This window comes from Scyliorhinus torazame, chromosome 1, assembly GCF_047496885.1.
Source record: "Scyliorhinus torazame isolate Kashiwa2021f chromosome 1, sScyTor2.1, whole genome shotgun sequence".
NCBI lineage: Eukaryota > Metazoa > Chordata > Chondrichthyes > Carcharhiniformes > Scyliorhinidae > Scyliorhinus > Scyliorhinus torazame.
Window position 1 is genome coordinate 424,124,433 of NC_092707.1, and position 17,725 is coordinate 424,142,157.

Here is a 17,725-nt window from a genome sequence, read left to right on the forward strand (position 1 = left end):
GAGGGTTCTACCATTCACCGTATATTCCCTACCTGCATTGGACCTTCCAAAATGATTTACCTCACATTTGTCCGGATTAAACTCCATCTGCCATCTCTCCGCCCAAGTCTCCAAACAATCTAAATCCTGCTGTATCCTCCGACAGTCCTCATCGCTATCCGCAATTCCACCAACCTTTGTGTTGTCTGCAAACTTACTAATCAGACCAGTTACATTTTCCTCCAAATCATTTATATATACTACAAAGAGCAAAGGCCCCAGCACTGATCCCTGTGGAACACCACTGGTCACAGCCCTCCAATTAGAAAAGCATCCTTCCATTGCTACCCTCTGCCTTCTATGGCCTAGCCAGTTCTGTATCCACCTTGCCAGCTCACCCCTGATCCCGTGTGACTTCACCTTTTGTACTAGTCTACCATGAGGGACCTTGTCAAAGGCCTTACTGAAGTCCATATAGACAACATCCACTGCCCTACCTGCATCAATCATCTTAGTGACCTTCTCGAAAAACTCTATCAAGTTAGTGAGACACGACCTCCCCTTCACAAAACCGTGCTGCCTCTCACTAATACGTCCATTTGCTTCCAAATGGGAGTAGATCCTGTCTCGAAGAATTCTCTCCAGTAATTTCCCTACCACTAAAGTAAGGCTCACTTACTTTCCCGGGATTATCCTTGCTACCCTTCTTAAACAGAGGAACAACATTGGCTATTCTCCAGTCCTCCGGGACATCCCCCGAAGACAGCGAGGATCCAAAGATTTCCGTCAAGGCCTCAGCAATTTCCTCTCCAGCCTCCTTCAGTATTCTGGGGTAGATCCCATCAGGCCCTGGGGACTTATCTACCTTAATATTTTTTAAGACACCCAACACCTCTTCTTTTTGGATCTCAATGTGACCCAGGCTATCTACACCCCCTTCTCCAGACTCAACATCTACCAATTCCTTCTCTTTGGTGAATACTGATGCAAAGTATTCATTTAGTACCTCGCCCATTTCCTCTGGCTCCACACATAGATTCCCTTGCCTATCCTTCAGTGGGCCAACCCTTTCCCTGGCTACCCTTTTGCTTTTTATGTACGTGTAAAAAGCCTTGGGATTTTCCTTAACCCTATTTGCCAATGACTTTTCGTGACCCCTTCTAGCCCTCCTGACTCCTTGCTTAAGTTCCTTCCTACTTTCCTTATATTCCACGCAGGCTTCGTCTGTTCCCAGCCTTTTAGCCCTGATAAATGCCTCCTTTTTCTTTTTGACGAGGCCTACAATATCTCTCGTCACCCAAGGTTCCCGAAAATTGCCCTATTTATCCTTCTTCCTCACAGGAACATGCCGGTCCTGAATTCCTTTCAACTGCCACTTGAAAGCCTCCCACATGTCAGATGTTGATTTGCCCTCAAACATCCGCCCCCAATCTATGTTCTTCAGTTCCCGCCTAATATTGTTATAATTAGCCTTCCCCCAATTTAGCACATTCATCCTAGGACCACTCTTATCCTTGTCCACCAGTACTTTAAAACTTACTGCTCACTGAAGCAGAGGGTATGGCTGAGGTACTAAATTAGTACTTTGGCCCAGTTGAAAATGTGGGTGTTGAGCAACTGAGCAGGAAAAGTGATAGATAAAGAAAAGGTGCTAAAAAGGCTGGCAGCACTCCAGGTAGAGAAGTCGCCAGGCCCGGATGGGATGCATCTTAAGATTGCTGAGAGAGGTAAGAAGCATATTTCGGAGCCGTTGACAGGGATTCTCCAGGGGTCTCTGAACACAGGATTAGTCCCGGGGGACTGGAAGATTGTAAACGTGACGCCATTAGAAAGGGGCAAAGGTTAACCCAGGAAACTACAGACCTGTCAGCTTGACATCAACAGTGGGAAAACTGATGGAGGCCAGAATACGGGATTAGATACACTTGGAGAAAAATAAGTTAATACTAGACAGTCAACCTAAGACCATAAGACATAGGAGCAGAATTAGGCCACTCGGCCCATCGAGTCTGCTCCGCCATTCAATCATGGCTGATATTTTCTCATCCTCATTCCCCCTATAACCCCTGATCCCCTTATTAATCAGGAACCTATCTATCTCTGTCTTAAAGACACTCAGTGATTTGGCCGCCACAGCCTTCTGCGGCAAAGAGTTCCACAGATTCACCACCCTCTGGCTGAAGAAATTCCTCCTCATCTCTGTTTTAAAGGATCGTCCCTTTAGTCTGAGATTGTGTCCTCTGCTTCTAGTTTTTCCCACAAGTGGAAACATCCTCTCCACGTCCACTCTATCCAGGCCTCGCAGTATCCTGTAAGTTTCAATAAGATCCCCCCTCATCTTTCTAAACTCCAGTGAGTACAGACCCAGAGTCCTCAACCGTTCCTCATACGATAAACTGTTCATTCCAGGGATCATTCTTGTGAACCTCCTCTGGACCCTTTCCAAGGCCAGCACATCCTTCCTTAGATACGGGGCCTAAAACTGCTCACAATACTCCAAATGGGGTCTGACCAAAGCCTTGTACAACCTCAGAAGTACATCCCTCATCTTGTATTCTAGCCCTCTTGACATGAATGCTAACATTGCATTGGCCTTCCTAACTGCCGACTGAACCTGCACGTTAACCTTAACATGGCTTTGTCAAGGGCAGGTCACGTCTGACAAATTTAATTGAGTTCTTTGACGAGGTGACAGAAGTAATGGATGAGGATAGTGCCGTGGATGTTGTATATTTGGACTTTCGGAAAGTATTTGATACAGGCTGGTTAGCAAATTAAAAATATTTGGGATTGCTGGGTCCTTGGCAGCATTGATTAGAAGTTGCCTGATAGGAATCGGAGGATAGGTATAGACGGGCATTTCTCAGACTGGAGACCAGTTCAATGTGGTGTTCCCCAGGGCTCAGTGTTGGGACCCTTGCTTTTTCATATTTTTGAATGATTTAGAAGTGAGTGTTGAGGGCAAAATCTCTAAATTTGCAGATGATACTAAGCGAGGGAGAATAGTGAATTGTGAGGATGACGCTGAGCGACTTCAGAGGGACATTGACAAGTTGGCCAAATGGGCAGCCACCTGGCAGATAAACGTCAATGCAGTGAAATGTGAGGTAATGCATTTTGGTAGAGGAAACACGGGGAGACAATACAGGCTCAATGGTACAACTTTGAGAATGGGTACAGGGGCAGAGGGACCTCGGGGTTCAAGTGCATCATTCTCTGAAGGTGGCCAGACAAGTTCAAACAGTTGTTAAGAAGGCTTATAGCATCCTTGAGTTTATAAATAAAGGCATAGAGTATAAAAACAAAGAAGTGATGCCACACCTCCACAAATCATTGGTCAGCCCACATTTGGAGTATTGTGTTCAGTTCTGGGCACCTTATTTTACACAGAGGGTAGTGGGTGCCTGGAACTCGCTACCGGAGGAGGTGGTGGAAGCAGGGACGATAGTGACATTTAAGGGGCATCTTGACAAATACATGAATAGGATGGGAATAGAGGGATACGGACCCAGGAAGTGTAGAAGATTTTAGTTTAGTCGGGCAGCATGGTCGGCACGGGCTTGGAGGGCCGAAGGGCCTGTTCCTGTGCTGTACATTTCTTTGTTCTTAAGTGACCTTATTGAGGTGTTCAAAATTCTGAACAACTTTGACAGGGTAAAGAAGGATATTCTGTTTCCACTGGTTGGCATGTCAGTGACGAGGGGTCACAATTTCAAGATGGTCAGCAAGAGAGCTGGAGTGAGATGAGGAGAAACTCACTTACTTAGAGAGTTGTTGGGATTTGGAACTCGCTGCCTGGGGGAGTGGTGGAGGCGGATTCCATAGGAGGTTTCAAAAGAGCTGGATAGATATTTGAAAGGGATGAATTTAAAGGGCTGATGAGATGGGGGGCTGGATTCTGCGCCCCGCCGCCCCACATTCCCGTTTCACCCCGCCAGTGGGATTCTCCGCCCCACATTCCCGTTTCACCCAGTCAGCGGGATTCTCCGCCGCCCCACATTCCCGTTTCACCCAGTCAGCGGGATTCTCCGCCCCACATTCCCGTTTCACCCCGCCAGCGGGATTCTCCGCCCCACATTCCCGTTTCACCCAGTCAGCGGGATTCTCCGCCCCACATTCCCGTTTCACCCCGCCAGCGGGATTCTCCGCCCCACATTCCCGTTTCACCCAGTCAGCGGGATTCTCCGCCGCCCCACATTCCCGTTTCACCCAGTCAACGGGATTCTCCGCCACCCCACATTCCCGTTTCACCCCGCCAGCGGGATGCTCCGCCCCCCCACATTCCCGTTTCAACCCGCCAGCGGGATTCTCCGCCCCACATTCCCGTTTCACCCAGTCAGCGGGATTCTCCACCCCACATTCCCGTTTCACCCAGTCAGCGGGATTCTCCGCCGCCCCACATTCCCGTTTCAACCAGTCAGCGGGATTCTCCGCCGCCCCACATTTCCGTTTCACCCCGCCAGCGGGATTCTGCCCCACATTCCCGTTTCACCCCGCCAGCGGGATTCTCCACCGCCCCACATTCCCGGTTCACCCAGTCAGCCGGATGCTCCGCCGCCCCACATTCCTGTTTCACCCAGTCAGCGGGATTCTCCGCCCCACATTCCCGTTTCACCCAGTCAGCCGGATGCTCCGCCCCCCCCACATTCCCGTTTCACCCAGTCAGCGGGATTCTCCGCCGGCCCACATTCCCGTTTCACCCAGTCAGCGGGATTCTCCGCCGGCCCACATTCCCGGTTCACCCCGCCAGCGGGATTCTCCGCCCCACATTCCCGTTTCACCCAGTCAGCCGGATGCTCCGCCGCCCCACATTCCTGTTTCACCCAGTCAGCGGGATTCTCCGCCCCACATTCCCGTTTCACCCAGTCAGCCGGATGCTCCGCCCCCCCCACATTCCCGTTTCACCCAGTCAGCGGGATTCTCCGCCGGCCCACATTCCCGTTTCACCCAGTCAGCGGGATTCTCCGCCCCACATTCCCGTTTCACCCAGTCAGCGGGATTCTCCGCCCCACATTCCCGTTTCACCCAGTCAGCGGGATTCTCCGCCGCCCCACATTCCCGTTTCACCCCGCCAGCGGGATTCTCCGCCCCACATTCCCGTTTCACCCCGCCAGCGGGATTCTCCGTCCCACATTCCCGTTTCACCCAGTCAGCGGGATTCTCCGTCCCACATTCCCGTTTCACCCAGTCAGCGGGATTCTCCGTCCCACATTCCCGTTTCACCCCACCAGCGGGATTCTCCACCGGCCCACATTCCCGTTTCACCCAGTCAGCGGGATTCTCCACCCCACATTCCCGTTTCACCCAGTCAGCGGGATTCTCCACCGCCCCACATTCCCGTTTCACCCAGTCAGCGGGATTCTCCGCCGGCCCACATTCCCGTTTCACCCTGCCAGCGGGATTCTTCCCCACATTCCCGTTTCACCCAGTCAGCGGGATTCTCCGCCCCACATTCCCGTTTCACCCAGTCAGCGGGATTCTCCGCCCCACATTCCCGTTTCACCCGCCAGCTGGATTCTCCGCCCCACATTCCCGTTTCACCCCGCCAGCGGGATTCTCCGCCCCACATTCCCGTTTCACCCAGTCAGCGGGATTCTCCGCCACCCCACATTCCCGTTTCACCCAGTCAGCGGGATTCTCCGCCGCCCCACATTCCCGTTTCACCCAGTCAGCGGGATTCTCCGCCGCCCCACATTCCCGTTTCACCCAGTCAGCGGGATTCTCCGCCCCCCCACATTCCCGTTTCACCCCGTCAGCGGGATTCTGCCCCACATTCCCGTTTCACCCCGCCAGCGGGATTCTCCGCCGCCCCACATTCCCGGTTCACCCCGCCAGCGGGATTCTCCGTCCCACATTCCCGTTGCACCCCGCCAGCGGGATTCTCCGTCCCACATTCCCGTTTCACCCCGCCAGCGGGATTCTCCGCCCCACATTCCCGTTTCACCCCGCCAGCGGGATTCTCCGCCGCCCCACATTCCCGTTTCACCCAGTCAGCGGGATTCTCCGCCGCCCCACATTCCCGTTTCACCCCGCCAGCGGGATTCTCCGCCGCCCCACATTCCCGTTTCACCCAGTCAGCGGGATTCTCCGCCTCACATTCCCGTTTCACCCCGCCAGCGGGATTCTCCGCCCCACATTCCCGTTTCACCCAGTCAGCGGGATTCTCCGCCGCCCCACATTCCCGTTTCGCCCCGCCAGCGGGATTCTCCGCCCCACATTCCTGTTACACCCCGCCAGCGGGATTCTGCCCCACATTCCCGTTTCACCCAGTCAGCGGGATTCTCCGCCGCCCCACATTCCCGTTTCACCCCGTCAGCGCGATTCTCCGCCGGCCCACATTCCCGTTTCACCCAGTCAGCGGGATTCTCCACCCCACATTCCCGTTTCACCCAGTCAGCGGGATTCTCCACCCCACATTCCCGTTTCACCCAGTCAGCGGGATTCTCCGCCGGCCCACATTCCCGTTTCACCCTGCCAGCGGGATTCTTCCCCACATTCCCGTTTCACCCAGTCAGCGGGATTCTCCACCGCCCCACATTCCCGTTTCACCCTGCCAGCGGGATTCTTCCCCACATTCCCGTTTCACCCAGTCAGCGCGATTCTCCGCCGGCCCACATTCCCGTTTCACCCAGTCAGCGGGATTCTTCCCCACATTCCCGTTTCACCCAGTCAGCGGGATTCTCCACCCCACATTCCCGTTTCACCCAGTCAGCGGGCTTCTCCACCGCCCCACATTCCCGTTTCACCCAGTCAGCGGGATTCTCCGACGGCCCACATTCCCGTATCACCCTGCCAGCGGGATTCTGCCCCACATTCCCGTTTCACCCCGCCAGCGGGATTCTCCGCCGCCCCACATTCCCGTTTCACCCCGCCAGCGGGATTCTCCGCCACCCCACATTCCCGTTTCACCCAGTCAGCGGGATTCTCCGCCGGCCCACATTCCCGTTTCACCCTGCCAGCTGGATTCTGCCCCACATTCCCGTTTCACCCCGCCAGCGGGATTCTCCGCCGCCCCACATTCCCGTTTCACCCAGTCAGCGGGATTCTCCGCCGCCCCACATTCCCGTTTCACCCAGTCAGCGGGATTCTCCGCCCCACATTCCGTTTCACCCCGCCAGCGGGATTCTCCGTTACGCTGGCCGGTCAATGGGGTTTCCCCATTGTGGGGCAGCCCCACGCCGTCGAGAAACCCCCGGGCTGCCGGCAAAACGGAACATCCCGCCCAGGGCTGTGGAATGGGACTAGCTGGGAATGGGACCAGCTGGGAATGGGACCAGCTGGGAATGGGACCAGCTGGGAATGGGACCAGCTGGGAGGCTCTTTTTGGAGCCGGTGCAGACACGATGGGCCGAATGGCCTCCTTCTGTGCTGTAAATAACAAACATACAAAGTCACCCAAGGCTGGAATCGAACCCAGGTCCCTGGTGCTGTGAGGCAGTAGTGCTAACCACTGTCCTGCCGCACCACCCGCCCGCAACACACCTTCCCTCAGCCGGTCCTTCCCCACCCCCCAGAACCATTCCCTCCACTCCCCAGTATTTTAACGTTTACGTGGTGCCCCACTCATCCTCCAGAAGACAGAGGCTCTCTTACCGTAGGTCACCGTCCAGCGCCTGAATCACAGCAGCAAAACTGCGGCTTGTCTGGTTCAGATAAATGTAGCATTTCTTCAAGCTTTCACTCATCGCGTCCTGAAAAACAGGGGCATCAGATCACCGACTGCACACGGACTTCACCCAATCACTCCTCACACTCTCCAGATCACTGACTGCACTCTGACCCTCCCCACACCGAGTTCACCCAATCACTCCTCACACCCTCCAGATCACTGACTGCACTCTGACCCTCCCCACACCGAGTTCACCCAATCACTCCTCACACCCTCCAGATCACTGACTGCACTCTGACCCTCCCCACACCGAGTTCACCCAATCACTCCTCACACCCTCCAGATCACTGACTGCACTCTGACCCTCCCCACACCGAGTTCACCCAATCACTCCTCACACCCTCCAGATCACTGACTGCACTCTGACCCTCCCCACACCGAGTTCACCCAATCACTCCTCACACCCTCCAGATCACTGACTGCACTCTGACCCTCCCCACACCGAGTTCACCCAATCACTCCTCACACCCTCCAGATCACTGACTGCACTCTGACCCTCCCCACACCGAGTTCACCCAATCACTCCTCACACCCTCCAGATCACTGACTGCACTCTGACCCTCCCCACACCGAGTTCACCCAATCACTCCTCACACCCTCCAGATCACTGACTGCACTCTGACCCTCCCCACACCGAGTTCACCCAATCACTCCTCACACCCTCCAGGCCAAGAGACCCTGACATTTGCTCTGCAAACCCCACAAATTGCTTTCATGTTGCACCCGGAAAAGAGTGAAACATTCCAAAATGCTTCACAGGACCGGACACTGAGCTACGTCAGGTAGGTTAGGGCTGGTTTCCAAAAGGTTGGTCAAAGGAATATGTTTGAAGGAGCATCTTAAAGGAGGAGAGAAAGAGAGAGAGATAAAGGTGTAGAGGAGTTTAAAGTGTGAATTCCAGAGCTTAGCTTATCTGAAGCTGAAGTAACAACTGTAAAATGGTGGGATTAAAACCGGAGAAGGACAGGAGGTCGGAATTGGCGGGATGCAAGGCTGGAAGAGGTTACAGAGATAGGGAGTAGGTGAGAGCATGGAGGGGTGGTGGAGCAGCTGCCAGTCTAGATCGGCAAGCACACACGAGGGTGGATGAACGGCACGTGGTGGGTGATCGGAGAGTTTAGGATGATGCAGAGTAGGTGGTGATTGGCTGGCCAGGGAAACCTCGGTATGAGCAAATACCGAGTTAACAGAAACAGGCTGATTGAAGGTTTCAGCAACATCTGAGTTAAAGCTCAGGGATCGAGTCAGTGAACAAAGGCGGCTGTAGAGACAGCATGGGTAAGCTGCAAACAGCTGGTTTGGCCTCAGATCGTGGCCAGGAGACAAAGATACAAACTTGAACAACCCGGAGACACAGACTCCTGCTCTTACTTCACGTACCAGGGAGGCTGTTTTGAGGAATAACTTTCTCGGAGTTGCCGTCTTTTCAACATCTGCAAGTGCCACATGCAAGAAGTGCCCACTGGATGGGTCGCGTCGCACCCAACAGGCCAGGCACGGTGAGCAGGATTGCCTGCAGCGAGCTGCTTGGTGGCACGGGCAGACAGTGCAGAGGAGAGCACTGCGCCGCGAATCACACTGCATGGCCCGGACCGCCAAGGGCCAGGCACTTCTGGCTACACAGTACATGTTGGGAGGAAAGCCGAGCTGCCCACACAGGCCTTGTAATCAGTTCAGCTCTCAGCCTGTACAGTAGGAATCGTCTCGCTCATTCCACAGAAACTTTAACCAGAGGTCGGTCACACCCACCACACAGCCTGGAGTCAACACCAGAAACAGGAGCCCTGCCAATCAGACAGCCCAGAGGGCAGAGCCAATCAGACAGCCCAGAGGGCAGAGCCAATCAGACAGCCCAGAGGGCAGAGCCAATCAGACAGCCCAGAGGGCAGAGCCAATCAGACAGCCCAGAGGGCAGAGCCAATCAGACAGCCCAGAGGGCAGAGCCAATCAGACAGCCCAGAGGGCAGAGCCAATCAGATAGCCCAGAGGGCAGAGCCAATCAGACAGCCCAGAGGGCAGAGCCAATCAGATAGCCCACACAGTATTAACTCTTTGTACGATTAGACATTCATTGTGCAGCTTCAATAATTCTTGGACAATCAAACTGATCGAAACAGGAGCGGAATGTGCTGCGAGCGACAGGACACAGGGCAGGAGCTGGAATAGGGGAATAGGTCTGGCCGAATTTATCACGGACAATCCACCTAACTGTGGGAGGAAACCGGAGCGCCCGGAGGAAACCGGAGCGCCCGGAGGAAACCGGAGCGCCCAGAGGAAACCGGAGCCCCCGGAGGAAACCGGAGCCCCCGGACACGGGGAGAACGTGCAGACTCCGCACAGTCACCCAAGCCGGGGATCGAACCTGGGACCCTGGAGCTGTGAGGCAGCAGTGCTAACCACTGTGCTACCATGCTGCCCACTGAAGGGGAGGGTGGAGTGAGGGCAGGATACGGGGGGGGGGGATGAGGATGGGGGACAGTGACGTGAGGGGGGACTGAGGAGGGGAGGGCGAGTGACGACAGGGGGTGGGAGTGATGGGGGGGGGGGAATGCGGGGGGGTAACCCCCGCACCCTCTGTCCCTCACCCTCCGTCCCTCACCCCCCGTCCCTCACCCTCCGTCCCTCACCCCCCGTCCCTCACCCTCCGTCCCTCACCCTCCGGTCCCTCACCCCCCGTCCCTCACCCTCCGTCCCTCACACTCTGTCCCTCACACTCTGTCCCTCACCCCCACACCCCCCCGACCCTCACCCTCCGTCCCTCACCCTCCGTCCCTCACCCTCCGTCCCTCACACTCTGTCCCTCACACTCTGTCCCTCACCCCTGCACCCTCCGACCCTCACCCCCGCACCCTCCGTCCCTCACCCCCCGTCCCTCACCCCCGCACCCTCCGTCCCTCACCCCCCGTCCCTCAACCCCGCACCCTCCGTCCCTCACCCCCCGTCCCTCACCCTCCGTCCCTCACCCTCCGGTCCCTCACCCCCCGTCCCTCACCCTCCGTCCCTCACCCTCCGTCCCTCACACTCTGTCCCTCACACTCTGTCCCTCACCCCCACACCCCCCCGACCCTCACCCTCCGTCCCTCACCCTCCGTCCCTCACACTCTGTCCCTCACCCCTGCACCCTCCGTCCCTCACCCCCCGTCCCTCACCCCCGCACCCTCCGTCCCTCACTCTCTGTCCCTCACACTCTGTCCCTCACCCCCGCACCCCCCGACCCTCACCCTCCGTCCCTCACCCTCCGTCCCTCACACTCTGTCCCTCACACTCTGTCCCTCACCCCCGCACCCCCCGACCCTCACCCCCCGACCCTCACCCTCCGTTCCTCACTCTCTGTCCCTCACACTCTGTCCCTCACCCCCGCACCCTCCGTCCCTCACCCTCCGTCCCTCACACTCTGTCCCTCACCCCCACACCCCCCCCGACCCTCACCCTCCGTCCCTCACCCTCCGTCCCTCACACTCTGTCCCTCACACTCTGTCCCTCACCCCCGCACCCCCCGACCCTCACCCTCCGTCCCTCACCCCCACACCCCCCCGACCCTCACCCTCCGTCCCTCACCCTCCGTCCCTCACACTCTGTCCCTCACACTCTGTCCCTCACCCCCGCACCCCCCGACCCTCACCCTCCGTCCCTCACCCCCACACCCCCCCGACCCTCACCCTCCGTCCCTCACCCTCCGTCCCTCACACTCTGTCCCTCACACTCTGTCCCTCACCCCCGCACCCCCCGACCCTCACCCTCCGTCCCTCACCCCCACACCCCCCCGACCCTCACCCTCCGTCCCTCACCCTCCGTCCCTCACACTCTGTCCCTCACACTCTGTCCCTCACCCCCACACCCCCCCGACCCTCACCCTCCGTCCCTCACCCTCCGTCCCTCACCCTCCGTCCCTCACCCTCCGTCCCTCACCCTCCGTCCCTCACCCTCCGTCCCTCACCCTCCGTCCCTCACCCTCCGTCCCTCACCCTCCGTCCCTCACCCTCCGTCCCTCACCCTCCGTCCCTCACCCTCCGTCCCTCACCCTCCGTCCCTCACCCTCCGTCCCTCACTCTCTGTCCCTCACCCCCCCCCCCCCCTACCTGGGGGCTGTGCCGGTTCCGGGCTCCGAGTTTGAATTTGATTAAATTGAGCAGCTCGTCCGGGTGTCGGAGCCAATCCATCGCCAGAGAGACTGTCCCTGTGTGCCGGTCTGTGTGCGGGTCTCTGTGAGGGTCTCTGTCCCTGTGTGTGAGGGTCTGTGTGAGGGTGTGTGTCCCGCTGTGTGTGTGTCTCGGACCAGCAGCGCCGCCCAATCAGGGCGCCGGGCGGCGGTGACGCGGAGCCGCCAGTCAGCAACCGGCCAATCAGAGACCGGCCCCGTCAACACCGCTGGAGCAGCGCAGCTCCCGTCACAACCCCCCTCACCCCCAACCCCCAACCCCTCACCCCTCACCCCCAACCCCACCCCCATAACCCCCAACCCCCAACCCCTAACCCCTCACCCCCAACCCCACCCCCATAACCCCCAAACCCTCACCCCCAACCCCCAACCCCTCACCCCCAACCCCCAACCCCTCACCCCCAACCCCACCCCCCTAACCCCCAACACCCACCCCCTAACCCCCAACCCCACCCCCATAACCCCCAACACCTACCCCCTAACCCCCAACCCCTCACCCCCAACCCCACCCCCCTAACCCCCAACACCCACCCCCTAACCCCCAACCCCACCCCCATAACCCCCAACACCCACCCCCTAACCCCCAACCCTTCACCCCCAACACCCACCCCCCAACCCCTCACCCCTCACCCCCAACCCCTCACCCCCAACCCCCAACCCCTCACCCCTAACCCCCAACCCCCAACCCCTCACCCCCAACCCCACCCCCTCACCCCCAACCCCCAACCCCTCACCCCCAACCCCACCCCCACCCCCATAACCCCCCTCACCCCTCACCCCCAACCCCACCCCCATAACCCCCCTCACCCCTCACCCCCAACCCCACCCCCATAACCCCCAACCCCTCACCCCCAACCCCCAACCCCCAACCCCTCACCCCCAACCCCCAACCCCTCACCCCTAACCCCCAACCGCTCACCCCCAACCCCTCACCCCTAACCCCCAACCCCTCACCCCTAACCCCCAACCCCTCACCCCTAACCCCTAACCCCCAACCCCAAACTCACCCCCTAACCCCCAAACCCTCACCCCCAACCCCAACCCCCATAACCCCTCACCCCCAACCCCTCACCCCCAACCCCACCCCCATAACCCCCAACACCCACCCCCTAACCCCCAACCCTTCACCCCCAACACCCACCCCCCACCCCCAACCTCACCCCCAACCTCACCCCCAACCTCACCCCCCAACCTCACCCCCAACCCCCATAACCCCTCACCACCAACCCCCAAACTCAACCCCAACCCCCAAACTCAACCCCAACCCCAAACCCCCAACCCCACCCCCAAACCTACCCCACCCCCCCAACCCCCAAACTCACCCCCAAACTCACCCCGACCACCAACCCCCAAACTCACCCCTAACCCCAACCCCCATAACCCCTCACCCCCACCCCCAACCCCTCGCCCCCAACCCCCCCAACCCCTAACCCTACCCCCAACCCCCACCCCCAAACTCACCCCCTAACCCCCAAACCCCCCCTAACCCCCAACCCAAACCCCCAACCCCACCCCCAAACTCAACCCCAACCCCAAACCCCCAACCCCACCCCCAAACCTACCCCACCCCCCCAACCCCCAAACTCACCCCCAAACTCACCCCAACCCCCAACCCCCAAACTCACCCCCAACTACAAAACTCACCCCCACCCCCAACCCCCAAACTCACCCCCACACGCAACCCCCAAACTCACCCCAACCCCCAAACTCACCCCCAACCCCGAAACTCACCCTCAACCCCCAAACTCACCCCCAACTCCACCCCAACCCCAAACTCACCCCTGACCCCCAAACTCACCCCCAACCCCCAAACTCACCCTCACCCTCCCAAACCCCAAACGCACCCCCAACCCCCAAACTCACCCCCACCCCCAAACTCACCCCCACCACCCCAACCCCCAAACTCAACCCCAACCCCCAAACTCACCCCCACCCCCCCAACCCCCGAACTCACCCCCAACCCCCAAACTCACCCCCACCCCCAAACTCACCCCCACCACCCCAACCCCCAAACTCAACCCCAACCCCCAAACTCACCCCCACCCCCCCAACCCCCGAACTCACCCCCAACCCCCAAACTCACCCCGACCCCCAACCCCAAACTCACTCCCAACCCCAACCCCCAAACTCACCCCCAACCCCCTAACCCCTAACTTCACCCCAACCCCCAAACTCACCCACAACCCCTAACCCCCCTAACCCCTCATCCCCAACCCCCAACCCCTAACCCCCCATAACCCCCAAACTCACCCCAACCCCCAAACTCCCCCCAACCCCCAAACTCCCCCCAACCCCCAAACTAACCCCCAAACTCACCCCCACCCCAAAACTCACCCCCAAACTCACCCCCAACCCCCAAACTCACCCCCAACCCCCAAACTCACCCCCAACCCCCAAACTCACCCCAACCCCCAAACTCACCCCAACCCCAACCTCACCCCCAACCCCCAACCTCACCCCCACCCCCAACCTCACCCCCAACCCCACCCCCAACCCCTCACCCCCAACCACTAACCCCACCCCAACCCCCATAACCCCTCACCCCCAACCCCCAAACTCAACCCCAACCCCTAACCCCACCCCCAACCCCCATAACCCCTCACCCCCAACACCCAAACTCACCCCTAACCCCACCCCCAACCCCTAACCCCACCCCCATAACCCCTCACCCCCAACCCCCAAACTCACCCCTAACCCCACCCCCAACCCCCATAACCCCTCACCCCCACCCCCAACCCCTCACCCCCAACCCCTAACCCCCCCAACCCCTAACCCCACCCCCAACCCCTTACCCCCACCCCCACCCCCAAACCCCCCCTAACCCCCAACCCAAACCCCCAACCCCACCCCCAAACTCAACCCCAACCCCCAAACTCACCCCCACCCCCCCCAACCTCCGAACTCACCCCCAACCCCCAAACTCACCCCGACCCCCAACCCCCAAACTCACCCCCAACCCCCAAACTCACCCCCAACCCCCTAACCCCTAACTTCACCCCAACCCGCAAACTCACCCCAATCCCTAACCCCCCTAACCCCCAACCCCGAACCCCCCCATAACCCCCAACGCCCAAACTCACCCCAACCCCCAAACTCACCCCAACCCCCAAACTCACCCCAACCCCCAAACTCCCCCCAACCCCCAAACTCCCCCCAACCCCCAAACTCACCCCCACCCCAAAACTCACCCCCAAACTCACCCCCAACCCCTAAACTCACCCCAACCCCCAAATTCACCCCAACCCCAACCTCACTCCCAACCTCACCCCCAACCCCCAACCTCACCCCCAACCCCACCCCCAACCTCACCCCCAACCCCACCCCCAACCCCTAACCCCACCCCCAACCCCTAACCCCACCCCTAACCCCCATAACCCCTCACCCCCTACCCCCAAGCTCACCCCCAACCCCTAACTCCACCCCCAACCCCTAACCCCACCCCCAACCCCCATAACCCCTCACCCCCAACCCCTAACCCCACCCCCAACCCCTAACCCCACCCCCAACCCACATAACCCCTCACCCCCAACCCCACCCCCAACCCCTCACCCCTAACCCCCCCAACCCCTCACCCCTAACCCCACCCCCAACCCATCACCCCCAACCCCAACCCCACCTCCAAACTCACCCCCAAACCCCCCCTAACCCCCAACCCAAACCCCCAACCCCACCCCCAAACTCAACCCCAACCCCCAAACTCACCCCCAACCCCAAAGCCCCCCTAACCCCCAACCCTAACCCCCAACCCCACCCCCAAACTCAACCCCCAAACTCACCCCAAACCCAACCCCCAAACTCACCCCGACCCCCAAACTCACCCCCAACCACAACCCCCAAACTCACCCCGACCCCCAACCCCCAAACTCAGCCCCAACCCCAACCCCCAAACTCACCCCCAAACCCTAACCCGTAACTTCACCCCAACCCCCAAACTCACCCCCAAACCCTAACCCCCCTAACCCCATCCCCTAACCCCCTCATAACCCCCAACCCCCAAACTCACCCCAACCCCTAACCCCCCAACCCCTAACCCCCCCATAACCCCCAAACTCCCCCCAACCCCCAAACTCACCCCAACCCCAACCCCCAAACTCACCCCCAACCCCAAAACTCACCCCAACCCCCAAACTCACCCCCACACCCAACCCCCAAACTCACCCCAACCCCCAAACTCACCCCCAACCCCCAAACTCACCCCCAACCCCAAACTCACCCCTAACCCCCAAACTCACCCCCAACCCCCAAACTCACCCCCACCCTCCCAACCCCCAAACTCACCCCCACCCCCCCAATCCCCAAACTCACCCCCACCCCGAACCCCCAAACTCACCCCCACCACCCCAACCCCCAAACTCAACCCCAACCCCCAAACTCACCCCAACCCCCAAACTCACCCCGACCCCCAACCCCCAAACTCACCCCCAACCCCAACCCCCAAACTCACCCCCAACCCCCGAACCCCTAACTTCACCCCAACCCCCAAACTCACCCCCTAACCCCCCTAACCCCTAATCCCCAACCCCTAACCCCCCCATAACCCCCAACCCCCAAACTCACCCCAACCCCCAAACTCCCCCCAACCCCCAAACTAACCCCCAACCCCCAAACTCACCCCCAAACTCACCCCCAACCCCCAAACTCACCCCAACCCCCAAACTCACCCCAACCCCCAACCTCACCCACAACCCCCAACCTCACCCACAACCCCCAACCTCACCCCCAACCCCAAACCCCACCCCCAACCTCACCCCCAACCCCCAACCTCACCCCCAACGCCACCCCCAAACCCTCACCCCCAACCCCTAACCCCAACCCCCATAACCCCTCACCCCCAACCCCCAAACTCACCCCAACCCCACCCCCAACCCCTAACCCCACCCCAACCCCCATAACCCCTCACCCCCAACCCCCAAACTCACCCCAACCCCAAACCCCACCCCAACCCCCATAACCCCTCACCCCCAACCCCCAAACTCACCCCTAACCCCACCCCCAACCCCTAACCCCACCCCCAACCCCCATAACCCCTCACCCCCACCCCAACCCCTAAACCCCCCAACCCCTAACCCCACCCCCAACCCCTCACCCCCAACCCCACCCCCAAACTCACCCCCAAACCCACCCCCAAACCCCGAACCCCCAACCCAAATCCCCAACCCCACCCCCAAACTCAACCCCAAACCCCAAACTCACCCCAACCCCAAACCCCCCCTAACCCCCAACCCTAACCCCCAACCCCACCCCCAAACTCACCCCACCCCCCAACCCCCAACCTCACCCCCAACCCCCAAACTCACCCCGACCCCCAACCCCCAAACTCACCCCCAACCCCCAAACTCACCCCGACCCCAACCCCCAAACTCACCCCCCAACCCCCAAACTCACCCCCAAACCCCAAACCCTAACCCGTAACTTCATCCCAACCCCCAAACTCACCCCCAACCCCTAACCCCTCACTTCAACCCAACCCCAAACTCACCCCCAACCCCCAAACTCACCCCCAACCCCTAACCCCCCCTAACCCCTAACCCCCAATCCCTAACCCCCAACCGCTAACCCCCTCATAACCCCCAACCCCCAAACTCACCCCAACCCCTAACCCCCAACCCCTAACCGCCCCATAACCCCCAACCCCCAAACTCCCCCCAACCCCCAAACTCCCCCCAACCCCCAAACTCCCCCCAACCCCCAAACTGCCCCCAACCCCCAAACTCACCCCAACCCCCAAACTCACCCCCAACCCCAAAACTCAAACCCACCCCCAACCCCCAAACTCACCCCCACACCCAACCCCCAAACTCACCCCAACCCCCAAACTCACCCCCAACCCCCAAACTCACCCCCAAACCCCAAACTCACCCCCAACCCCTAACCCCCAAACTCACCCCAACCCCCAAACTCACCCCCACCCTCCCAAC

The 17,725-nt window shown here is 59.6% G+C and overlaps 1 protein-coding gene across 2 annotated transcripts in view; it reads right to left on the reverse strand.

The window, feature by feature from the left end:
* fdft1 (farnesyl-diphosphate farnesyltransferase 1) overlaps positions 1 to 11,930 on the reverse strand; it is a 117,041-nt gene extending 105,111 nt beyond the window's left edge. Inside the window, exons 1-2 of one of the 2 annotated variants that reach the window (XM_072515516.1) lie at positions 11,728 to 11,930; positions 7,573 to 7,670 (exon numbers count right to left, since the gene is read on the reverse strand). In XM_072515516.1, the coding sequence (XP_072371617.1) occupies positions 7,573 to 7,670; positions 11,728 to 11,808 (179 nt within the window). In that variant the 5' untranslated portion in view covers positions 11,809 to 11,930. Of the gene's footprint in view, positions 1 to 7,572; positions 7,671 to 9,028; positions 9,547 to 11,727 lie in introns of those variants that run through there. The other variant, XM_072515509.1, reaches the window with a different exon arrangement.
* Positions 11,931 to 17,725: the final 5,795 nt, after the last annotated feature.